This window comes from Podarcis bocagei (genome assembly GCF_964188305.1).
Source record: "Podarcis bocagei genome assembly, chromosome: 6".
Lineage (NCBI taxonomy): Eukaryota > Metazoa > Chordata > Lepidosauria > Squamata > Lacertidae > Podarcis > Podarcis bocagei.
In genome coordinates, this window is record NC_138130.1 from 41666808 (window position 1) to 41692547 (window position 25740).

A 25740-nucleotide genomic window follows, 5' to 3' on the forward strand; every position below is an offset into this window, starting at 1 on the left:
TTTTAAAATATGGCTCAGATTAAAAGCCCACAAAGTGGGGTGTGTGGTTGTGTGTGCATGTGCAGGGCTTTGTGGTGCTGCTTCAATACAATCTATGGACCTATCACAAATGGTATGTTTGCACTGGCTGGCTTTAAGAGTTTGCAAGGCAGAAAGTATTTGATTCTTTCAGTTGCACTGAAGCTTTCCAAGTCCAAGACTGCATCGCTTTTATCATGAGTTATTTTTAGGGCACCTCAATTTGGGGCTCTTGTTGAGTGTAAACAGTGCAGCTGCTTCCCTGTGTCACATGACGCCATTGCATGAAGCTTTGTTTAAAAGTGTGAAATGAACAGCCTGAATTCTTGCTCTGCTTCTAGCGCCCCCCCCCCGTAGTAGCTTCAGTCCTTAAATTATCTTTGTTTATGGCTATCTTTAAGCTCCCCAGGACTCTTCAAGTAACACTCAAAAGATGTATGTTCTGTATATGCATATATTCTATACACACATATGCCCAGGATACAGAACCATGGGACTTCTTGTCCCCAAAGGGTGGAAACACTTAATGTTCCATTTTGGTGACAGGTGGTCTTAGAAAGAGAGAAAGAAAGAGAAAGTTGCAGTTATTATTTTAAGCAAGCGAGTTATGCCGTGCTTAAAACATCTCTCTCTTTTGCAGGCCAGTAGTGTTGATGTGGATGTTTTGGGCTGCCCAGAGATTAATTGGATGCCCGTGACAGCTATGTAAACTACAGTTCTGCAAAGCCTTGGAAACCCTGCGAAATGGAGGAACTATATAAGGACACGCAAAACCTGCCCATGGATGTTACCACCTCGCCCTCTGCTATGGCAAACAAGCTAGAGAATGGAGTTGCCCAGCTGATAACGGCAGAAGCCTGGAATATCAATTCAGCAGACTTGATGAAGAAAGCACTTTCGCCGCTGGTAACTGTCCCCGCTCCATCAATATTGACACCGCCAGCAGAATCCCAAAGCGGGGTCGCTCTCAAGGTAGCTGCCACAGTGCTTCAGCCCATTTGCTTAGGAGACAGCCCCGTGGTTCTCCCAATACACCTCCAAGTAGCAGGAAGCACAGCCCCTCAGATTGCTCCGAATGGCAACACTCCCTACGTCATGACCACCCAAGGCCCTGTGCCACTGCCTGTCCTCTTAGAGCAACATGTGTTCCAGCATTTAAACTCCCCACTGGTGTTACCGCAGAGTTCTCCCTGTGCAGCCAACTCCATTCACAGCAACCTATTTCAGGGCTCTTCTGCTCCGTTGGGACAGCCGCAACTGTTGGATCAGAAACCATCAAATACAGCTCAGGAGTCTGTCTTGCCTCCTGTGTTTCAGACACCAGGATTTGCTGCTGTCTTGCAGGATCTCTTTCCCACACAAGGCGCCTTAGGTCCTTCGCCCTATCAGCCACCCCCAGACTGCTCTTCTGTCCCCCCACCACAGCCCTTCAGCTCCCCGTTATCTCCACTGGTTCCGCCAGCCACACTCTTAGTACCGTACCCCGTGATTGTTCCTCTGCCAGTCCCAGTTCCTATTCCTATCCCCATTCCCATCCCTGTGCCCCACGGTGCTGAGTCTAAGGCCAATGTGGACTGCCCGAAACCAGCTGCTTCGTTCGTCTTGCATTCCTGCAAAGGCACCCAGACTCCCTTGGAGAAAGAAGAAACCAAACCATTTGATTTCATCCACCACAGAGAGCTTTCCCAGCTGAACCGGCACACTGTCATCAAGATGAGTAACGAGAACGAGGTCCTCGATCTGTCCATGAAAACAGCCCCTTTGCTTAAGGAAGGCGAGGACAATTCCCAGCTCTCACTGGAGGGCGGCGCTTTGGACCTCTCGATTACTTCCTGTCGGAAGGCTAGCAGCACCGAAGCAAGCAATAACGGCACCCGATCTGGATCCGCGATGGATGGCGCTTCTCATTCTGCAGCGGATAAGCTTTCCGGTGCAGTTTTGCCCTTTGCTCCTTGCAAACTGCACGAGGCTCCGGCAAAGGTGGAAAGCAGAGTGATCAGTAGCGGCTCGTCTGAACTCCTGAGACAGCAGCCCAAATGGCTGGTGGACCAGACCAGTATAGCACCCTGCGAGCCGCCCACTGGCAATAACATTGAGATCGTGAGCACATCACAGACGGCTAAAGTGATCGTCTCTGTCAAAGATGCGGTGCCTACCATTTTCTGCGGCAAGATAAAGGGCCTCTCGGGGGTTTCGACGAAAAACTTTTCCTTCAAAAGGGACATGCCCCAGGACTCGGTGTTGCAGTCTTATGACGTGAAGAACCAGCCGGAAGTCCGGGATAATGCAGAAGCCCTTAGGAAACCTATAAAAAACAGGAGTGTCAAGTTAAAGAAAATGAGCTCGCAGGAAATACACATTCTCCCAATCAAAAAGCAGCGGCTCGCGGCCTTTTTTCCAAGAAAGTAATTTATGAGGTTTTAGAATGTTTTAAGGTATAATTATTATAAATAAAGAGATGCACTTCATTTTAAATTGCATTAAAATGTTAAGCTATCTTTTAAGTTATTTTGAGGCAGAGGACTGTGGAGTGGGGAGGGGAGGGGAAGGGAAGGGGGTGGAGCAGCTTGGGTGGGGGGAAGACAGCTGGAGAGAACTGGCTACGTCTTCCCTGTACAATGGGTCCCCCTCCCACCTTGTTGCGTTCTAAACTTTTCATGAAAACTAAATAAAAAGCAGCATATTTTTCAAGTGGATTGCACATTTGCAGCTTTAATGGGATACAGTGGGTGAATGAGCCAGAGGGGTAAGAGCTATTTTCACTGCCAGGAAGTGCTTTGATGATGTAATTCTGAACAATGGTGGGTAGAATGGAACTTTCAGAATAAATATTTGTATGTGCTAGTTTGGTTGCGGTATTTTGTACTTTTTTATATATGATTTGCACTCTGGGTCCAAAAAGGTTTGGTACAAGTCTGGAAACTTGTATAGCTGTTGACTTGCCGTGTTCTTGAGCTGTTGAAATAATCCAAGCTCATTACCCAGTTTTACCCTTGGCACTCTTCATCACATTTTTAGCAGTGATGCATTTTGAACTATGCAGACTGAAAGATGAATGTTAATATTATAGCAAAACTACATTTGCATAGTCCAACAAGTATATCCATCCGTTCTGTAAAAAGAAAGTTAACTTCTGTTTGAAAGTGGGTGAGGACAAGCTGCATCTCCCACCCTCCGTGTAGTAATATAGACAAAGGTTCAACAGGCATCAGGTTGTTAGGTATCCTTGGGGTTTTTTCCTCCCAGATCCCTGGAATCCACTGACTAGAATTAGATGCAAAATAATGGCCTTGGGGTGGGGGGTGGGGTGGGGATCTTCTATACACTTAGAAGTACGGAAGCTAACAATTTCCACTTTTCTCTGTTTTTTACGTCTCCAAACTTTAAGTTGGCTTTGCCGCATTTCTATATCCGTTTGGTTCCCTTCAATTTTGCCATCATTTTAGTGTGCATTTCTCCTAATGTACACGTTTATGTGCAAGTTTGCCCAGTGACAGGCAATTTGTATATCATTAACCATACAGGGACGCAGGTGGCGCTATGGTCTAAACCACAGAGCCTAGGGCTTGCTGATCAGAAGGTCGGCGGTTCGAATCCCCGTGACAGGGTGAGCTCCCGTTGCTCAGTCCCAGCCTCCTGCCCACCTAGCAGTTCAAAAGCACGTCAAAGTGCAAGTAGATAAATAGGTACCGCTCCGGCGGGAAGGTAAACGGCGTTTCCGTGCACTGCTCTGATTCGCCAGAAGTGGCTTAGTCATACTGGCCACATGACCCAGAAGTTGTACGCCGGCTCCCTCAGCCAGTAAAGCGAGATGAACGCCGCAACCCCAGAGTCGTTCGTGACTGGACCTAATGAGCAGGGGTCCCTTTACCTTTTTCTTTAACCAAACAAAAGCTAGGCATACAAATATGGAAAAACATAAAATGAAAAGTCTCCTAGGTCTATCTATGTGGGGACTAGACAGGGGGAGTGCAACGACATTGTTTATATCGGATCTTCCAAGCAGCTTCCGTGCCGTTATTCTTCAAGCTTGTGTTGTCTCTGAATAGGGATTTTGGGGATTGTGGTGCTTTGTGGTTTTTCCAGGACAACATGTTTCAGAAGGTGGTATTGTCGGGGGCGTTTGATCGATGTCTTGGTCACTGACTTATGGTGTCGTGCAGGGTTCCATTTTATCCCCTAGTGCTTTTTAAAAATGTGTACTCCACATCACTGAGTAGAGGCGCCTGGTGTTATGGAATGGGTGGCTGTCAGGATGTGGATGACGCCAGGCTTTGTCTTCTCTTTTGTTATCTCATTCTGTGGAGGTTGTGGACACTCTGAATCTGTTTGCAGTCAGTGATGGACAGGATGACCACACCAGGGATAGAATTGTCAGCCTACTCCAAATTAGGTTGCCCTTAAAATTTCACGTTTGCAGACTGGTAGAGCTCTTAGGTTTCTTCTAGATGCTCACATCTTATCTCGAGTGCTTTTGTTGTTTCAGCTGCTGTGTCCTTTTCTGGTGCAGTCAGACCACAATCAGACATGTTATTAGTTAAATCTTGACTGGACTGCTGTAATGCATGCTTTGTGGGGCAGCTCTTGAAGACCACTTGGGAACTTTGGTTAGCACTGAATCCTGCAGCAAGAATCATGACTGGGTCTTAGAATCATGTTACCAGATATATTGGTCATTCCACTATTTTTAGATGCAATTTGCAATGCTAGTTATTACTTCAAAAGCTCTAAACAGCTTGGGAGGACTGCCCACCTGCTCTGTGAATTTACTGTTTTTTAATAGAAATATTGCTTGTGCCACTACATCCTGAGGCAGAGTTGGTGGCAACGCGGAAGACGACTTTCTCTGCGACAACACCGCCTATGTGGAATTTACTGCACCAACAGTTTGGATGAGGTAAAAAGGTCAGTGTTCTACTGCCATCTAAAGGTGTAACTGTTTCAGCAGAACCGGGTCTTCTGCTGGTGAGTTTGGGATTGTCATTTTGGCTCTTTGCTGTTGTGGCATTGTGTGTTGTTTTGCTGTTCTTTTACTTGATAATAGGATTGGGGTTGTTTTTGTCAATTTGATTTGTCTGATTACCACAGGTAATGCTGCTACCTTTGTTTTTAACTACTGCCATTTTTACGAGTGTCATCAGAGACTATAAATGCAGTCGGGATTGTATAAGCAACCCAAACCAGTTGCAGTATCTGGGGGTGGGTGAAGAGCCTTGCAATCATGTCGGCACTTCCTCTGTGGCACTGGGAAGGGATCCAGGGCTGCATCTCATGTGTTGTAACTGCTGGGCTTGACTCTCATTTGCTTTGGTGCACCTTCAATAATTTAAAGTTTCTTCACTATTCTGCTTTCTCTCTGGGGAGAGAGCGAGAGAGGTGGGCATGAACAGCGTCTCTTACAGGGATCCTAGAGAAAACATCCATTGATCTCGCTGGAGGGCATGCAAGTGGTTCCACAAGGTGTGCTGGAGGTGAGTCAAGCCCCGAAACCAGTTTTCCAGGAAAGCCCAAAAACATTTAAATGCTTGTGTATGGAAATCTGAGGGGACACGGGTGGCACTGTGGTCCAAACCACTGAGTCTCTTGGGCTTGCCGATCAGAAGGTCGGCGGTTCAAATCCCTGAGACGGGGTGAGCTCCCGTTTCTCAGTCCCTGCTCCTGCCAACCTAGCAGTTCAAAAGCATGTCAAAGTGCAAGTAGATAAATAGGTACCGCTCCGGTGGGAAGGTAAACGTCGTTTCTGTGCGCTGCTCTGGTTTCACCAGAAACAGCTTAGTCATGCTGGCCACATGACCAGGGAAAACTGTCTGTGGACAAACGTTGGCTCTCTCGGTCTGTAAAGTGAGATGAGTGCTGCAACCCCAGAGTCATCAGCGACTGGACTTAACTGTCAGGGGTCCTTTACCTTTACATGGAAATCTGAACTTGGCATCTCCTTCCCTCTCCCCAGCAGTAAAAACAAAGTGTAGATGTGTGTGAATGGACTTTTTGGAATGCTAGATCACAGGTCAGCAACCATTTTGAACCCATGAGCAGTAGTTCCAAGTATGAAACTGGGCATGTGTATTCCGGTGAGATTTTCTGAAAGGAGACAAGTCGGTCACTGCGACATTTTAAAGAGGGACACAATACTTAATGTTTAGATCTCACTACAGCCATCCCATGTCTGGGCAGAGGAATCCCTTTGTTGAGGCCTGCTAAATATCTCTGTGTAAGAAATGCCTTGCTATATTTCTAAGGCTGGAGATGGGTAATTAAGCATTTTGAATACCAACCATGTTGCTAGATGTTGGCTGGAATGAACTTGAACATTATTTATATGGTTCCAGTTACAGATAGGTAGCCGTGTTGGTCTGCCATAGTCAAAATAAAAAAATTCCTTCCAGTAGCACCTTAAAGACCAACTAAGTTAGTTCTTGGTATGAGCTTTCGTGTGCTCATACCCATTCCCACCACCCTTCTGAGTAATACCCCTCCCCACCTTCTCACTATATAGAAGGGTCTGGCAACTTCTGTTTCAGTGTATCTGAAGAAGTGTGCATGCACACGAAAGCTCATACCAAGAACTAACTTAGTTGGTCTTTAAGGTGCTACTGGAAGGAATTTTATTATTTATATGGGTCTGTTTATGGTGACAAAATCACAGCAGATATTCCTTTAATTCAGTGGCTGACGGTCAAAAAGATTTTTACTGATTATTTTTTTTAAGTGCCTTTCTTGAAATAAGGGACTGAAACTCCCACCTTCCCTTCAGTGTTTATAGCCACTCATCTTCTCTCATGTTGAGTTCAAGTACTGGACCAATGCTCCCTCTGTATTTCTTTGCTCAAGGTCTACTTGGTTTAAAGCATTGGCCAACAGAATACCTTACCTCATATTTTAGCTTGTTCTGATAAAAAACCACACACACAGTTATGCAAAAACGTACCGTATTTTTCGCCCCATAGGGCGCACCTAGTGTTTTTTGGGGGAAATTATTTTTTTCCCCCAGCCTGAGCTTCCCCCGACCCCAGCCCCCAGAACTGGCTGCTCTCCGCAAGCTGTGGGAGCCCTCCCACGGCTTGCGCAGAGCTACCCGAAGCCCAGGCGCAACTGCTCAGTGCGCCCTGGCTTCGGGATGCCGGCAGGTCTCCGCAAGCCGTGGGAGCTCGGCGGGAACTCCCGCGGGCTCCCACGGCTTGCGGATAGCTTCCTGAAGCCTGGAGAGCGAGAGGGGTCAGTGCGCACCGATGCCTCTCGCTCTCCAGGCTTCAGCAAAAGCCTGCATTCGCCCCATAGGACGCGCACACATTTCCCCTTCATTTTTGGAAGGGAAAAAGTGCATCCTATAGGACGAAAAATACGGTATGTTTTTCTTAAAGCATGGTTTAAGGCAAGCCTTATCATCTCAACAGCTTCTTGTTAAGACCATTAGCAACCCCCCTGGTACAGAAAGTATTCAACTCTATATGTGTCACAAAGGACCTGTCCTTTACTGGTGGGATTTGGTGATATCTTGACATCTAGTGCTGCGGCAAGATATAGAATTGGCGAAAGAGAAATTGTGTGTGTCTTGTTAAGTAGTTCAGGGCTCAATGCAAAGATGACATAGTCTGTTTGAAAGGCTTGCTCTAATTCAACTATTAGCTAATTGAAGCACTATTAGTAGTCTGGTACTGTGTATAGAGGAGACGCGGGTGGCGCTGTGGGTAAAACCTCAGTGCCTAGGACCTGCCAATCGTATGGTTGGCGGTTTGAATCCCCGCGACGGGGTGAGCTCCCATTGTTCAGTCCCAGCTCCTGCCCACCTAGCAGTTCGAAAGCACCCCTAAGTGCAAGTAGATAAATAGGTACCGCTTTATAGCGGGAAGATAAACGGCATTTCCGTGCGCTGCGCTGGCTCGCCAGAGCAGCTTCGTCACGCTGGCCACGTGATCCGGAAGTGTCTTCGGACAGCGCTGGCTCCCGGCCTCTTAAGCGAGATGAGCACACAACCCCAGAGTCGGTCACGACTGGCCCGTACGGGCAGGGGTACCTTTACCTTTACTGTGTATAGAACTTTGTACAATTACACATTTACTTGCATAAATCAGGTACAGCTGATATCATAAAAAACTAACATGTAAACACTGAACATGTTTTATTTTCTGCGTAGATGAAAACATCCAGTTGAAAATAATTAAAATATATATTCTGTTACAAACACTTGATAAGAGTTTGATATCATGCTATATATATAGTACAAGGTTAAGTTTCAGTATGGCATTCTTGTTTCGTGTACACAATGCAATGCACACCCTTTCCCCTATTCAATGGCAAAAACCCACACTCCCAAAATGCATGAAGGAGGCTAAAATATTTGTATAAAACATTTTAAAACCAACTGTAGGTTAAATAAAATGAGTTGAACTATAAGATACTTGTTCTTCCAGTTGACGGCTAAAAATAACCACATGCATGCAAGATTGGGGTTTTCTCCATATTCAAATCTATTTTTTAATAGTCTCTATCATGGAGTGGAATAAGCCACACTTATTAGAATACACATTGTATTTTACAGTGTCTCTCTTCCACATGCTAGTTTGTATTAACAGCATTCAGAATTGCCACATTAGAAGCAAAAAGTTTGTCCAAGTATCGCTGATTAAAAAGTGTGGATAAATTTGGTAATTTTTTTAGTATGTGTAAATTTCACTTAGCCAAAAACTGCAGAAAAAATGTGTGGGGGTCTCACAGACTGCAGCCACCAACATAAATGCCAAGTATTTGCTATCATAATACCCATGTCATGCATCTATTTTTCATTAAGATTAATTTCATAAAATATATTGCAGCCCTTGCAGCTCAATTCCAAACATCTGCAAGAGCTGTGTGGCACAGTTCCAAAGCCATTCTGGGCTGGTATAATGGTTTGTACACTTAATAGAGGGAACTATTTAGCAGACACAACAAATATTAACATCAGGCTGTTTATAAAATACAACACACCTCTGAAGGGAACTCATTTAAATCATATTGCAGTGATTCAAAGAAATACTTAAGACTGGAAATTGTTTTGAGACTTTGCGGTACTTTTTGCTAAACCTGAGTAATACTAGTATACCAGCAAGCAAGGCATTTTCAAATGAGTAATGTGTAAAAATACTTTCTTTAACTAGACACATTTGATATAAAAAAGGCAATAAGAAATATAAAATCTACCTTCCTTTTTGGACTACATCTTCTCTATCATCACTTGTACTATTACATACAGTACATTCCATTTCCTACACAGCAAATGTACACAATTGTCCCTGATATGATATTGGCAGTGACAGTAAAATGTTTTACTATTAGCACTTCTTGTAGCTTATAGAAACAGCACCAAAGTGTATAATACACACACACACACACATCCATGTGCAGTTCAACTTCTTTGTTAAAATTGTCATTTTTTTCTACTTTAAAAGAAGCTGAGGGCAAGATAGAAATTCAGAACAAAAAAAGTCACCACACCTTTTTTCCAGAAATCTTCCCAGAACAAAATGGCTCAGCACGACATGATGAAAATCCAAAATATTGCATAGTACAGGGACACTCCCCTGTGTGAATCCACCTGTCCTTTGATTGTTTCTTATCCCTCCAGAAATGGAAAGCAAAGCAGACAGGTGTTAAGTCAATAACAGCAAGAAGACACATTCACTTTCATCCAGCAAGGGTGATCCACATGCAGCAAAAGGTGCTTTGTGGAGTTCAGACCCGTGCGTCTAGTACTAGAGCTGCGTGCAGAAATACTTGCTGGATTTCACAGAAACTAACAGACTTCAGTGCAGTCAGGCCTGAAAGCATGAAATCATCTGAGATTTGGAGTGATAGAGGAAATGGATATAGGCCCCTTTCTTCCCCTCCCCACCCTGTCCTCCTGCAAGAAGCCTGTAGTTGAATGGGTGTCAAGAAATGATCATAGTGCTCAGCAGAGTGTTCACAAAGCCTCATACTGCGCATAACAATCTGTAAACAGAGGCCAAAATGGATTGTGCATGGTTTTTCTTGTTTTTACTGGTAAAACCTTTATCTCTACAGTTTGTCATCTGTCACAGTGCAAAAGTACCTTTTAAAAGACTTTCTAAAAAAATGAACACTATGTACAGCACAGACGCATGTATCGTACTCACACACAAATATACAAGCGCATGAACGTTTTATGTTCATGTTAAGCTCCACAGAGACGGAATGATTCAAAATGATAGGTGGCACAGGTTCCAGTGAGCGAGGAGGAAATTTGTTCACTCACCTGGAAAAGTTGGCTGTTCAAATCAGCCACGAGAACTTCCTTCTCAAAAAAAGAAAAAGAAATACTGCCAGCTTAAATTGTCAACACTACAAAAATTCCCCTCATAATTTAAAACTCTTTACAAAAGCTTTCTTTTGTTTTTAAACACACAGCGCGCACACATACAGAACATTTCATATGGCTATTCCCTTTGAGGAAACCTATGTAGCATAACTGAATAGTGATCTCCTGGAGTATCAGGATGTTAACTGAGAAGTGAACTCATTGCAGACATTAATACCTTTTCCCGTTTAGCATTATTAATTCAGTCACCTTTGCAAAACAAGGAATGTTAAGATCCTGATAGCATATTTTAATTCCTTTGGAAATTCAGCTGTTTTGGTTCTGAATGAAAATGCACCAGCTGAAGCCAAATGGTTGCAAATATATTTAGAACGTCCCATGTAAATACCCATGGCACTGCCTTTCCCTGCACCTTGAAAGTTTTGTAAATACAAAAATGTAACTACTTTCTCTTGACAACAAATTTCATATTGTGGGGAAGAAACTTCTGGAAACCAGTGACCGTTTAGGACTGCACGGTGAATGGAACACTGGACACGATCTGCTGGAAACTTGTTTTTCTGAAGTGAATGGACCATCTCTCGCCCATTTCTAAGATGCTCTGTCAGGCAAAGTTCCCGCTGTATTGTGCCTTCCCCCATCTTGATGAACCTGAGAGGTTGTCCAATAAACATGTGACATTATAGTTGTGCATCAGTTGCCTAGTATTTCCCTTGCTTAAGTCTCTCGATGTGGTAGCACAGCTTTAGTGCAGGCCCCAACTTCAGTCCCATGTATTTCATTATCATATCACTCCTCAGTAGCAAGAGAGCCTTTCCATCAATTTCCTGTGGAAAGAGCACACAATAAGGATTAACCACCTGGTAATATCTTGGTCTAGAATCCTTGAAAAGGAAAGAAAAAATAGTACTAGGCTTGCATGAAACAATGTGCATCTGCGTGTAATAAGCTAAACAAGATATAGTAGGTTATAGAGTACAGCCTTGGAGAAACATCATAAAGAGAATGATCAATTATGATCTGGGGCAGTCTTTGCCAACCTTGCGCCCTCCAGAACACCTGTGCTGGCAGGGACTGATGGGAGCTGTAATCCCAATCATCTGGAGGGCACAAGGTTGGTAAAGGCTGACCTAGGGTCTTCGTCACGTCTGTGAATGGAAGGAGCCCTTCTATTTGTGAAGCTTAATTAGGATACCAAAGGACGTGGGTGGCGCTGTGGTCTAAACCACTGGACCTCTTGGGCTTGCCAATCAGAAGGTTGGCGGTTCGAATCCATGCAATGGGATGAGCTCCCGTTGCTCGGTCCCTGCTCCTGCCAACCTAGCAGTTCAAAAGCATGCCAAAAGTGCAAGTAGTTAAATAGGCATCGCTCTGGTGGGAAGGTAAACGGCGTTTCCGTGCACTGCTCTGGTCTCGGTGTTCCATTGCACCAGAAGCGGCTTATGTCATGCTGGCCACATGGCCTGGAAAAACTGCGGATAAACGCCGGCTCCCTCGGCCTGTAAAGCGAGATGAGCGCTGCAACCCCAGTCGTCTACGACTGGACTTAACTGTCAGGGGTCCTTTACCTTTAATTAGGATACCAGTCCTTTTTACAGCAAAGTATTTGTAGACATAGCTTTTTTTAAAGCTATTCTCAAGGATATTGCCAAAATACTTCCGAATGTAAATGCACTATTTGTGTTAAATTATTTTATATACCAGAAACCCTGCCAAGCAAAAGAAATGGCTTTTCACTGAATTTTGGCCACAGAAAATTCTAAATTATTGGAAGGGTTCTGCAGGGAAATAATTTATTTGTATGCTGCCTTTCCAGAGTTCATGCTCAAGGCAGTTTGCAACATGGGAAAAAAACCCTCAACCACAACTTAACAAAAGTAGTCAAAAATAATAAATAAAACATTAAAATATGCAAAACCAAACTGAACCATTTCCGAATAAATCACAACATGATCTAAAATAAAGATACAAAAAACCAGCATCAACAACCCCAAGGCCTAAGAGTCTGTTCAGCAGCCTCATCTTTTCGTAGTGGGAGTCAGTCAGCTATAGCCTCAAACTGGGAACCAATTTCAATTTGAGCTAGGAAATGATTTTAAGACCTTTAAATGTGTCCTACCAAAAATGCCTGCTTGGATGGTGTATGCTTTTAACAATATAAATTTTATGAAATAAAAGTTTTGTTGGGACTAGAAAGGACTGGAAAGTTATTGCCTGACAAAATAAAAACAAAATGCAGAGATTATGTAGTCTCCAGAGGGCTGCCAGAGAATTACACAATAACGGGTCATGCTTCACAGGCTAATAGAGACGACTTCTACTTTGAGAAATAACAAGCATTTGTAGTGAAGAACCCAACAGAGAATGTGATTCCTCACAATGGATGGCTTCAAGTGAGCTTGCTATAGGTTGGTTGTTGTTTTTTGTTTGTTTTTAAAAAGCAAAATGGTTTGTGTCCCTGGAAAAAACCCGACAATTTCTCAAAGGTTGTGCCCAAGTTTTTTTACTCTCATGTAGTACAATAGACTGGGATGCGGGTGGCGCTGTGGGTTAAACCACAGAGCCTAGGACTTGCCGATCAGAAGGTCGGCGGTTTGAATCCCCGCGACAGGGTGAGCTCCCATTGCTCGGTCCCTGCTCCTGCCAACCTAGCAGTTCAAAAGCACGTCAAAGTGGAAGCCGATAAATAGGTACCGCTCCGGCAGGAAGGTAAACGGCGTTTCCGTGCGCTGCTCTGGTTTGTGCGCTGCTGGCCACATGACCCGGAAGCTGTACGCTGGCTCCCTCAGCCAAAAAGTGAGATGAGCGCCGCAACCCCAGAGTCGGTCACGACTGGACCTAATGGTCAGGGGTCCTTTAGTACAATAGATTAAATGTTGTAATATAAGCAAACAGCCTCCTTACGTGTCTTCTGAAGAGTTCTGCGTGAGGTGCTAATGCCTGAGGATCAGCTTCTTTCACAAATCGCATGACTTCATCTATCGACCACATAGAAGGATCCTTACTGGGTACGCGGGAGGGTTCTCGTTTTAGCGTGCTGAGGTCGGGTCCTGTTGTGGAGCTTGCAGCTTAAATATTAAAAAATCAAGAAACTGAGGAAGGTGGAAATGCCATTTGTATAGTCAGCTCATTTTGGACACACAACACCAAGTTCTTGGGCTTCCATTTATAAATAAGAGGGGGCAAATTACCACATGGTGATCCTTCCCTGCCATTCCTTGTGAGTGCCTCTCCATATAAGAAGGATTATATTTAATAATAATCTGTAAATACTTAGTGCTTTTTATTATTATTCATGCTGTGGTTAAATATATACCTGACAGCATTACTGGTTAATTAAGAAGGGTGGTAAGAGGGAAAATACCATATGGTGACATTTTATATCTATAAAAGATCACATATGTTTGCTCTTAAGGCTCCACTACACTTGATGTTCTGCCTACAGAAAAGAGAAGAGTGAACTGGTATTTGTGAAATGCAACAATTAGCTCCTCTGGCCAGACTTTCATAGGTTAGGAAGGCCTGAATAATACAGATTACACCACACTATATTTAAGGTACAGCAGGTTCAAGAATAGAAGTGACAACTGAGAATTAACTACCTACCAACTTCTGAGATATCAAGGAGAGTTGAGGAAATACCTAAAACACTGTTAAGGAAGTCAGGAATCTTCAAGCATGATTTTTTCCTACATTTCAGAAATGGCTCTTCAGTGACCTACAACCAGCCAATCCCTTATAAACTCAGGAGGGAGGACATTACAACATGAAGAATCTCTACAGAGCAAGATTGGGTGGCTAACTTGATTTCCGGCATGTCTGATAACTTTGCAAGTTTTGACTTTTTTCCCCAAATCCTTGCATATCAAAGCATGTTCAGAACCAACTAGTTTTTGTTCAACAAGGCAAGAAAAAAGCAATAATATATGAGTTTATATATTGTTAAGAAGACAGAACAGAGCATGAACTTTTAAAGAACTAGACTGTACCTTCAATCCTCCTCTGCAGCCTGTTCCTGTTGACTTCATAGTAACTGCTGTTCCCAGCAGAACTTGACGACAATCTCCGTAGAATTGGTGCTGTGTTTGAGGTAGCAGTCACTGGCGGAAGAGAATTCCTGTAATAGGCTGCACTCCCTGAGGTTCGATATTCAGTGGAATTCCGGCAGTTAGGGCTTGCGGGATTGACTAAATTAAGTGCAGAATCCATTGAGTCCTCTGAAAACCTGTGTTCTTTGGAAGTGCCATTTTCTTCACTTGGCAAGGTTTCCGCTGTATAAAGTAATTTAACATAAATAATGCATTTACATTAGGAAGTATTATGGCAATATCCTTGAGAATAGGGTGGTTTGGGTTTTTGTTTTTTTTTGAAAAAAAGAGCTATGTCTACAAATACTTTGCTGTAAAAAGGGCTGGTATTCTAATTGGGGCTCCCTCCATTCAAAGACACGAACAAGACAGCATTTTTCCCATCTGCACTGATGCTGTTTAGTGCCAGTGCACCATCTCTCCCCAGATTATAGTGGAAAAGACACAGAAGAGGTAACTAGATTCCCCATAAAAAATACACAAACAGGTGATTTCAGAGAAAAGGGCTCCTGCAGAAGTGGCAGTAATCCCAGATGTGTATGGATTTGGGGTGTAATTTACAAATTGGTGAGTAAGGAAACTGCTTATACATATTCATTTCTCCAGTTTTCATTAGAATCAACGTGCAGTTTGTTTTGCCTGTCCTAGTACTGAACAATATATGTAGACGTAAACCCACTGAAATCAGTGAGCCACACCATATAGTGCAGTCCTGAGGAAGTAGCCTAGTGTGTTCTTTGTGTGTTGAATATTTCCCTCTATCCTTCCAAGCTGGGTGTGCCTGCCACAGAATCTAGTACAAGCCTGGACTGCATGAGGAAACAAGAAGAGTCCCTTTTGAATCAGGCCAGTCACCCATCTAGTCCAGCATGCTGCGGTCACAGTGACCAGATGCCCAGGGGAAGCTTGCAAGGAGGACCCGAGCGCAACTGCCTCTGACAACGGAGGTGAAACGTAGCCATCATGGCTAGTAGCCATGCATTCTATTCATGTGGGTTTTGGGTATATGTGCTCTTGGGCTAGACTGCCTAGAAATGCAGTGCTTCTTTTGTAAAGAAATATAACAATAGTTACCTTCTGAGGGATGAGCTTCAGTCCTTGGTAGTTTAGGAGACAGGGGGGCAGTATAGGACGGCGAATCCTGAGAATATCGCTTTGTACTTCTGTTGTCAGAGATTTCCTCTTTTGCTGGGAGAGGGGGGAAAGGGTTCACTTTAAAAAACAACAACCACCCACTTCTAATTGCCTTATGTAGTCCCTACATTTCCTTTGGGGAAATGCTTTGGGCTGGTTCCTGTAGAAAAAACACCTATGGGAACCCTTGTGGGTTTTTCTACATTGCATGGATCTGTGAATACCTTGCTCATAAACGTTTCTATGCAAAAATGTATGTTGATCTTCCATTCTGGTGTAACCACTTCCCTGTATGTGCTCCTCTGCATAAATTGTTCCAAAGCGCTGTCATTGGAGAAAACAGTTACGATGATACCATTTGGTATTCATGAAGGGCTCTTTCCCCATGCATGTGCTGATAACATTAGGTGTAAAGTTTATCTCCCCCCAGTAGCTGAAGGCAGAAATCCCTGTTCAGTTTTGTAGAAGCTTCTGGTGTTCCCTTGTGTTCTCAGATCAGTTCTCTGACGGAAAGCCATTAGAAAGACCAAGCTCTAGGAAGTTGATAGGGCGCTTCCAGAGCTGGCACCCAAGATGGTAACTGTCCAAGCGGAGCATCTTTCTGAAGATTTGACTCCTGAAGCTACCAGGAAGAGGCAGATGAACTGACCTGGGCAGATGCACCTGATCTCTGAAATGGGTCCACTGAAGAGGTCAGGTGTGATGCCATGCCTAAGGGGTGACTTAGTTCATCAAGACCATAAGCCCCAAAATGTTTGCTATGATTTTGGTGCAAGGAGGTAAAACCAAAACGGAGAACAACTTGACCATGACAGAGGGATGGCTATAGACAGAGTCCTCATGAAGAGAGGAAGGTGAAATATAGAGCAGAAACCAAAGGGCCCTCTCTCTTTTTAAGTTCAGAGGTATAGGAAAAAGCTGAGGCAAATGGAGAGCAGGAAAAAAAGTTAGCAATGAGCTGACCAAGGGGCAGGAAAAGAGTGAAGGATAACTGAGGTAAAAAATAATTTTTAAAAAACACTACTGGAGGAAAAGACTAGAGGTACTAAACAGACACACAAACCATAGAAACAAAAGCAAAACTATATACCGTAATACGCCAGAAGCAAAGATCATGGAGAGAGCATGCATGCCATGAACACACTTGGTAAAGGCAGAGTACGGCTGATCTGAGAACATAAGAAGCTTCTAAAAATATGAACAGTGATTTCTGCCTTCAGGCATTAGGGGGAGCTGAACTCTCCACCTGATGTCACCCGTAAAGCAGGGAAAAGAAGGTGTATTCTTCACTGAAAAAGGAACACAGTATATCACAGAGGGACTGCAGTCAATTTGCTCATTGCAGCATGCAGCAATTGACATAATAAGCAATGATTAAAATGTGCATACTTAACCATCTGTGCATCTTTTTTTTAATGGCCATGGCAGATGCCAAACTACAGTTTCTCAAAAATATTGAAAGCACAGCCTTCAACTATTTCAGCTCCTGAAAATTGTGGGTACAGAAATAATAAGCTTGGAAGGGTATCATGTGACGAAGAGAAAGAGCCAGGAAATCTGACCACTTCCCATCTCTCCCCAGTCATGCGCATCCTCAGTGGCCTTAGGCTTTTGGCCACATTTCTCTCAGCCCCTTGTTTCATATACGTAATTCATACAGGGATAACGGACCTTTCATAGGACAGTTGATGAGTTACTGCAATAACACATTTGGCATGCATGATGGAAATGCTGTTTGAGCATTTTTTTAGGAAGTAACTCAGCTTTTTTAATCACTGTTGTCTAACAGAAAACCTTCTGAAAAGGCAGTTTTAGAAAATTAAGTAGTAATGTAATGCCTAGACAACTGTGAAACTGGGTAGATTCAAACTCGCAATTAACATCTGAACGTGGCTATCTGAGGAAGCAATATATATAATCTCATGTTCACACAGCAATCCTATGTATGGCTATCCAAAAGTTAAGTTCTACTGAGTTCAATGGGACTTACTCCCAGGTAAGTATACAATATATATGGATTGCAACCATGGTCAATTTCTAATACATGCAATAAATAAATAATATTCCTTTATAAATCTGATGGGGGGGGAGGGGGAGGGAGACAAAAAACAAAATTATTTTTAATCCACACCAAAAATCCAGCAGCATAAAATATGAGGCTTGATGGTGAGGAGTGTCAAATTTTCAAATTGCTTATCAAAATCGTTTTGCTTTCTTTCTGCAACGGCCAATGACCAGGATGATGCCTGAGCAGCAACTGGTGTGGAATCAGCCCTACAAAAGGCACAAGGGAGTATTCTGCTTTTCTTTATAAGTGTCTATTGCTGTATATGTCAAAATCTAGGAACAAGCTAAGACACTAAAACCTATTTTTAAAATCAAGAATCCTAAGTTCTTATTCCACGCTACACCAGAAAGGTTTACTTTTAAGACTTAAGGATGTAAAATCCATTGAATTTATCAGTGCTTGCTTATGATTATGCACACATAGTATCAGGCAGCAAAGAAAAACAACACATCTTAAGCACAAGACTTAAAATGGCTCACACTAGATTAGTTTACACTGATATTCACAAATATAAATCCAGCTGTTGTTGTTTTTTAAATACACACCCTAACTTCTAAAAATGCAGGGTGGCGGGGGGGGGGCATTACCTGGTTTGTTTCTATCATATTCGGTGGGGCTGTATGCACTTCCCATGTAAGGGCTGAAAGGCTGGCTGCTGAAAAGGTTATCGCACTGCAGGCTGTGGCAGAGCTTCTCCAAGAAGCGCAGGACAAACGAGGCACTGTTTACAGAAGGAAGACTGATGGCGTGCTTCTCCCCATCAAAGGAGGCTATAGGGTAAAAAGAAGACCTCAAATCACGGTGGGATTGATTGAAACACCAGTGCTATGGTAGAAGACCCTCGGTTTGACAGAAACAAAGGGGGTAAAAGAAGGCCAAACATTTTGCCACGCTTGTGTTGTCTTTGCCAATTTCAATACCAAAGCTTGAACATTTGTCCCTTGGCTAATCCAGAGTAACTGTGGTTAAGCTAATCTTTAAATAAGGGCAGCACCGTAGTCTGATGCAAGTTTTGTTATATGGCTGTAGATTTATCATCAAAGGCCTGGCTCCCATATCACACTGAACCATAGTAAAACAAATCAAGGTTTTCATGTGAATGAAAGGTTGCTCAAAAGTTCCCAAAACAATTCTTCCCTGCTACGCCACCGATGAAAAAAATTAATCTAGCTTGAGTCATGAGAACGTAGGCTTGTGGTTTTCTCTTGGCTTACTGCCTGTGGTTTGTTTGGAGGAAACAAACGGTGAGCCAGAGGGTGAAACAACCCGACTAGCCAGACACCGGCTTTGCTTAAGTCTGTGGCTCAGCAGCAGCAGCATGGGAACTCTTGAGCAGCATGCATCATCACGCTGTACCTGCACATGGTTTAATATGACACGTGAACTGGGCCGGTGTCTCGGATGCAGGTAGCTTGTAAGGGGAAGCTTTCGGTCCTCCTTGACCCCTTCTCAAAACGAGTAGGACTTGGGCTACCTGTAATCATCAGAGTAGCAACTGTTCTGCTGACTGCTGGTACTGTCCCTGTTTTGTATTTTGCTTACATCAAGGACAACAGCAAACGCTGCAGAGCTGAAACTTCTGCATTGTTTTATGTTTGGAAATAGCTGGACAGTTGTTTTCTTAACCTAGAGCCGTGTTTCCCAACCTTGGGCCTCCAGCTGTTTTTGAACTACAATTCCCATAATCCCTGACCACTGGTCTTGCTAGCTAGGGATGATGGGAGTTGTAGTCCAAAAACAGCTGGAGGCCCAAGGTTGGGAAACACTGACCTAGAGAGACCCCGCAATGGCAAAATTTGAGGCTGCTGTACTGCTACAACTCTGGCTGCAATCCCAGCCCACCTGACCTGAAAGTAATAATTCAATAGGAATTATCTCTGAGTAAAAATGCCTGTGATCTCTGAGTAAAAATGCCTGGCAAATGGCATTCCTTGCATTTTATAAGACACTTTAAAAGTTACTTTATATATATGTTGCTTTGTATTCATAAATACCAATGGCTCGTTAATTTACACCAACAGCTGAAGTCTTCTATAACTTCTTGCATCCCATAAAGCTACAAACATCCTGTGTACAATAAATGGGGTCTTACAAATGAAGCTGATATCTAGCTGTTAAATCTATGCCAGTAGACTGACATTTCCTTTTGCGTACAGAAGATGTTCACAGTATGCACATCACAAGTTATACTGCGGGAAATGAAGATTTAGGCATACCATAGTTCGCTGTCCTCGTCTGCCATTAATACAGGGAGAATAAAGTAAGGCAAACACTTTTTAATGCCATATGAATTAAGGCTAACTTGTGTCCTGAAGATTGCTTCTGCCAGGAGAAAAGTGACAAGCAGCAGCCTCTAATTTAGAACTGGAGAAATATTTAAACAACACATCTGCTCTCAGGACAGTGAGGGAATAAAGATGCTATCCCTTCCACACTTCTAAAACATAATTATAGGAAAAGAATAGCAGCAACAGCATCTCAGTTAAAAATCCATTTAGTGGGAACTCTAAACTGAGTAGCTCAGAACACTTCATGTAAAAAAGAAAAAAGCACAAGGTCTTTTACTCTTTGCTCTTTTACTATAAAACAACAGCATAAACATGGTTTCCATTAAAAAAAATGTTTAGATAATGTAAGCATAAAGAAACCTAGTTCTACCTTATTTACCGCGGGATCAAATAAATAAAATGAAGTGTGTCATTTACACAATTGTGCCACACTAATCTTTGGTCTTGATTTTGCACCAAAACTGAAACTGCATCACATTTTACTAATAAGTTAAGAAAACCTGCTACTATTGCTCATTCATTTGCTGGATTCTACCCAAGTATGCTTTGCCATTATCAAACATGTTTCACAGCCTCCTGGTTTGTTTTATTAGTTCTGCTGCTGTTTTTATTATACTGCTTTATTACGTTTCGTTTTTATTGACATTTGATTGTATTTAACGGTTAGCTTCTTTGAGACTTTGCAAAAAGAAGGGATATAAATCCATTTATATATAAAAATAAAACAAATAAAATACCAGTGATGATCTCTCCCGCATGGTGCCCCGACTTCAGGAATCCAAAGACTGTTTTTGATTGATAGGCACAGTCCACACAGGCTTGCACAGCCTGCTGAAGCACTACATTCACAGGACCTGGTCCAAAGTGATCAGGAAGCTGCTGAACCTTCTTTTTGTCCAGATGAGGCCCAGAGTTTCCATGTTTGTTAACATAGACACAAACTAAGAGAAAAAAGGAGGGATGTCAATATTATTTTTTTAAAAAAGAAGAATTTGCAATCAATGCATTCCAGACCAAATGATATTTCATAAAGTTTTCATTGAGAATGGACTGGATGAACATCTTCTATACATTTCATCTATTTCAAAAGCTTGCAAATAGCCAAACTGTAATTAGATGATGAACAGAGGAGCTGATGCTCTGCATGTAAAAACTAGGTAAAGGATCCCTAGACAGTTAGGTCCAGTCAAAGCCGACTACGGGGTTGTGGCACTCATCTCACTTTCAGGCCGAGGGAGCCGGCATTTGTTTACAGACAGCTTTCTGGGTCATGTGGCCAGCATGACTAAACTGCTACTGGCGCAACGAGACACTGACGGAAACCAGAGTGCACGGAAATGGTGTTTACCTTCCCGTCGCAGCGGTACCTATTGATCTACTTGCACTGGTGTGCTTTTGAACTGCTAGGTTGGCAGGAGCTGGGACAGAGCAACGGGAGCTCACCCCGTTGCAGGGATTCGAACCGCCGACCTTCTGATCAGCAAGCCCAAGAGGCTCAGTGGTTTAGACCACGGTGCCACCCATGTCCTTTATGTAAAATCTACCCACACTAAACAAACTACCCGTACTTCCATATGCTTTATTTAACCTCCAACTCCAACAGGTAGTGGTGAAACCACAAATGTCTATGCACTTGCCACATCTAGACAAGCCTAACTGACTTTGCCAAATTATATACCCACATTCCTTGCTTTTTCCTGTTATCCTCCGGAACTACAGAGCTAACAAATATGCCTTTAGGAGCAAATGCTGCTCCTTCCCTTCTATATTTTGTCTATATTTTGTAATAACCCCAGATCAAGGTACTCTTCCCATACTTGGATAGGGAACGTTGGCTACAAGTGTCTTGGTAAAGTCACACTGAATATGTGGCAGGAAATTAATGTGTTCATGGTGCGAAAATCTTCAACATATGCATTTGAAAATATAGTTCATTGATGTTGATGAGATGTAACTGCCGCATGCCCATGATACATGGAATGAGAGAAAAGCAGAAACAGAAGATAAGAGGAATACAGTGGTACCTTGGTTTATGAACTTAATCTGTTCCGGAAGTCTGTTCTTAAACCAAGGCGTGCTTTCCCATAGCAGCGGGGGACTCGATTTACAAATGGAACACAATCAACAGGAAGTGGAACATGTTCTGCTTCCAAGGCAAAGTTCACAAACCAAAACACCTACTTCCGGGTCTGCAGTGTTCTTAATCCAAGTTGTTCATAAACTAAGCTGTTCTTAAACCAAGGTACCACTGCAGTAAAAATGAGAGGTAGGGTATAGGCAGCAGGAAAACAGAAGGTCAGAATTAAGGCAAGGAAAAATAACATCAGAAGGCAGGGGGGAGGGAAAAGACATGAACATGGTGAATGAAAAATAAAAGGAGGAAAGAGGAATTTCAAAGCAAAACAAGAAAGGTGGCGAGGAAAGCAAAAGATCAAATAAACACACTTTCAGGACTGGATATGTACTGGAGAGTAAAACAGAAGGTGAAACGGGGGAGTTAGCCACAACATGGAAATCTAGAAGGCAAAGGAAATGGGGTTGCAGAAAAGCTGAATGGTTGTTAGATGGGTAAACGGTGAAAAACGACAGAGCAGGGGGAGAAAGAATAGGACCAAGCCACAGAGACACTTTGAATACTGCTTTGGGGAAATAATCTGCGCTTATATCTGGCAGAGCCAGATACTGTGCAGGGAAGTAACAAGCAAACTGTTCAGCCAAGCAACAAGACACAAGAAGATACCCGAGACCAATGGAGGCCTATTTTGTGCAGGTAGAGCGCTGCTAACTCTGAAGGCAGTGAAAGAAAGGTCTAGCAAGAAATGAAAGCCAAGTGAGAGATTTTGGAACAGGGTGTTAGCAGTAGCACACACCATAGCTTCATTTTCCAATTACTACTACTACTTCCTATTGTTTTTATTTTATTTTATTTTATTTTCCATTACTACTGTGTACATGCTAACTAGAAGTAAAACTATGCGGCCAGTTACCTGCATTTCTAGTTTAGTGGACTTTCATGCATCCGTAAAAAATGCTACTTAAAAAAGAAAAGTTATTGGGCCCACACTCCCAATCCACAATCCATTTACTTTTACCAGTGCTTTCATGACACTCTGGAACCAACCAGCAGTACTCCAGAAGATTTATATAGACAGACATGCAAGCTATAGATCATTTTACCTGTTGAAATGACAGCCGCTGTTACGCCAGTGATACTAGGTCCATCTTTGTGTATCTGAGGTGCGCTGTTGTCCACTTTTGCAGAGGTAAGGGGAGGAGGAAATACTGGAGATTGCACTGGTAAGATTTTTTTCTGTAAAAAGAAGAAATATATTTATCGTAAATTTTAAACAAATATAACTGTTAATTTCCTATCAGAAGACAGCCTTCAGATCGCCATTTGCTCAAGCTATCTTATTTCTCTTAACTCTAGAATGCTGCCAGAAGAGTATAAAGACTAGATCTTTGCAACTCCCAGTCCCAACCCGTTTTTCAAGGGTTCTCCAGAAGGGTCAGCAGCAGAATCTCATCACAAGCTGGGGAACCACATGAGATAATCCTTTAAGACTGGCCAGCACATAAAAAGCCAGCTCAAGATTACTTCACACATCGCTACCATATTACGTACAGTGGTAGGTTCAGGTAGCCTCAGGCATTGTAAGCCAGTTGTATCCCACTTGCATGTCTAGTTCCCATGGATAATAAAGTTGCTGATACTTTAATTGATAATGATGGCAGATGCTGATATTCTTCTTTGCCACTGTCCTTGCAACCACTGGCAAAAATGCATGCTTTAATTAGTGATCATTGCCAGTAAAGTTAGCCTGCACCGAAGGAGCTCTTTTTAAAGCAGAAAGTCAACAAGAAATTAAATAAAGGGATATTTATTTTGGCAACCACATATTGATTAACACTGAATGGGTAGCTGAGGACAAATAAGTGGTTCATAAATTAACGAAATAATAATATCTCTTTCACATAAGTATCAAGGTGATTTAATGTCAAACAGTTTAAAAAGCAAAAATAGGTCAAAACAACAACTAAGGATTGATTTTAAAACAGTACTTGAAGCTCAAAGGCCTAAAATGTTCACCAATAACATGTACAAAAGGGCAGGTCCAGCTCAAAAGAAGAGGCCTACTAGGTAGGTAAGGGATAAAGTGGTCTCTAAAGTAATATGTTCCCAAGTGCACTCTCCCTGTATCAGCAAATGTAGCAATCTAAATATATATATATTTATCTTTGTCTCCAATACATTCAATAAAATATATTGTTTGCACCTTTTATTATTGTTATTTCTATACTGCCCTTCATCTGAGGATCACAGGGTGGTTTACAATATAAAAACACAAAAATACATAACATAGTAACAAACAAAAACAATGCCCCGCCCCTGTTTAGAAGGCCATAGATTTTTTTTTTTATTGGTCACAGGCCTAGAAGAAGGGGAATGTTTTTGCCTGTCGCCTATAGATACGCAACGAAGGTGGCCGGTGAGCTTCCCTGGAGAGAGCATTCCACAAGTGGGGAGCCACCACAGAAAAGAGCTTGTTCTTGTGTTCCCACCCTTCAGACCTCTCATGAAGGGGGCACAAAAAGAAAGGCCTCAGATAAGGATTACATGATATGGGGTGGTTTAGATGGGAAGAAGTGGTCCTTGAGGTATCGTGGTCCTGAGCCATGTAAGACTTTATACGTCAAAACCAGCACTTTGAGCTGAGCTTGGGACCTAATTGGCAGCCAGGGCAGAATTGGCATTGTTATGTTCAAACCATCTTGCCCTGGTGAGCAACCTGGCCGCTGAAGTCAGCACCAGCTGAAGTTTCACTGCAGTAATCTAGAGTTTACCAGAGCACCGATGACAGAAGTTAGGCTGTCCCTTGTCCAGGTAAGGGTGCAGATGGGCCACGAGCCAAAGCTGATGGAAGGCACTCTGCGACACCAAGACCATCTGAGCTTCAAGTGACCGCAATGGATCCAGCATTACCCCCAAGCTGCTGTAACCTGAATAGGGAAGCTGTGCTCCTTCAAAGGGAGTGTAACCTTGAAAAGGATGCTGTGTTCAATACGACACACCTAGTAAGCTGCTTGCACAATTGGACATTTCAAAAAGAAACTCGGTGGGTAAATCAGTACAAAATAAGCTGGGGAAACATAAAAAGCATCTACTGCAATTGTGAAGGTAAACAGATTTGCTCTCACCTTCCTTCCTGGTTTCAAGCCTTTTTTCCTTTTTTTGAGATTCTCTTTTTGAGATGTGTTTTTCGCTACAGGGGTGTTTTTGGGAGACCTGCCTTTCCTAGGGACTGCAGGTGGAGCTGCTGGTTTCCCCCGGCTAGGCTTCCTTCCCCGTGATGTAGAAGGAGGAACAGGAGCAGATTTCTGAGGAGACTGCATTGAGCGCCGGGTCACTTTGGAAGGGGATGTCTGAGGTTTCGAATTATTCTTTGTACCCGAAACTGTGAAGGAAGTCAAATATACATTTATCAGAATGCATACACTTCAGGAAGCAGTATTCTTTAAAAAGTTCAATTACACTTCAAAGTATGTTGACAACGAGATATTTTCAAGTGATTTTGAACTGAAACAAGGACTGCTAACTTTTAAACCAGATAGGGAAGTGGTGTTTCTGACAGCAAGCTTGATATGCAGAAATATGCAAGTGGGTAATGTTAATCTTCATATGCAAAGAAAAGCTGGTTTCTGTACATCAAGCTGCTGCTAGAGGCACAAAATTGGGCCATGTGATTTCTTTTCTAGCAACACCAGTTAGGACATAATGAGATAACAGAAGAGCTCCACCCCCCCCAAAAAAAACCCTAAATGAAATTT

General features: G+C 42.8%; 2 protein-coding genes and 1 long non-coding RNA gene across 10 annotated transcripts in view; 2 read left to right on the forward strand and 1 right to left on the reverse strand.

Moving 5' to 3' along the window:
• The window catches only part of RAI2 (retinoic acid induced 2), a 73054-nt gene extending 70192 nt beyond the window's left edge, over positions 1 to 2862 (forward strand). For all 5 annotated transcript variants that reach the window (XM_081199186.1, XM_081199187.1, XM_081199189.1 and 2 more), the window contains exon 2: positions 659 to 2862. In XM_081199186.1, the coding sequence (XP_081055312.1) occupies positions 763 to 2427 (1665 nt within the window). In that variant the 5' untranslated portion in view covers positions 659 to 762 and the 3' untranslated portion in view covers positions 2428 to 2862. The remainder of the gene's footprint in view (positions 1 to 658) is intronic.
• The window catches only part of SCML2 (Scm polycomb group protein like 2), a 187130-nt gene that overhangs the window by 129636 nt on the left and 31754 nt on the right, over positions 1 to 25740 (reverse strand). For 3 of the 4 annotated variants that reach the window (XM_081199181.1, XM_081199183.1, XM_081199182.1), the window contains exons 8-15: positions 25111 to 25367; positions 23089 to 23221; positions 20649 to 20852; positions 18211 to 18393; positions 15496 to 15609; positions 14323 to 14604; positions 13238 to 13401; positions 8121 to 11160 (exon numbers count right to left, since the gene is read on the reverse strand). In XM_081199181.1, coding sequence (XP_081055307.1) covers positions 11035 to 11160; positions 13238 to 13401; positions 14323 to 14604; positions 15496 to 15609; positions 18211 to 18393; positions 20649 to 20852; positions 23089 to 23221; positions 25111 to 25367 — 1463 coding nt within the window. In that variant the 3' untranslated portion in view covers positions 8121 to 11034. Of the gene's footprint in view, positions 1 to 8120; positions 11161 to 13196; positions 13402 to 14322; positions 14605 to 15495; positions 15610 to 18210; positions 18394 to 20648; positions 20853 to 23088; positions 23222 to 25110; positions 25368 to 25740 lie in introns of those variants that run through there. The other variant, XM_081199184.1, reaches the window with a different exon arrangement.
• On the forward strand, positions 20887 to 24187 carry LOC308589770. Its single transcript, XR_014009478.1, has 2 exons — positions 20887 to 22681; positions 23342 to 24187. It is a non-coding gene; the product is annotated as an uncharacterized lncRNA (long non-coding RNA).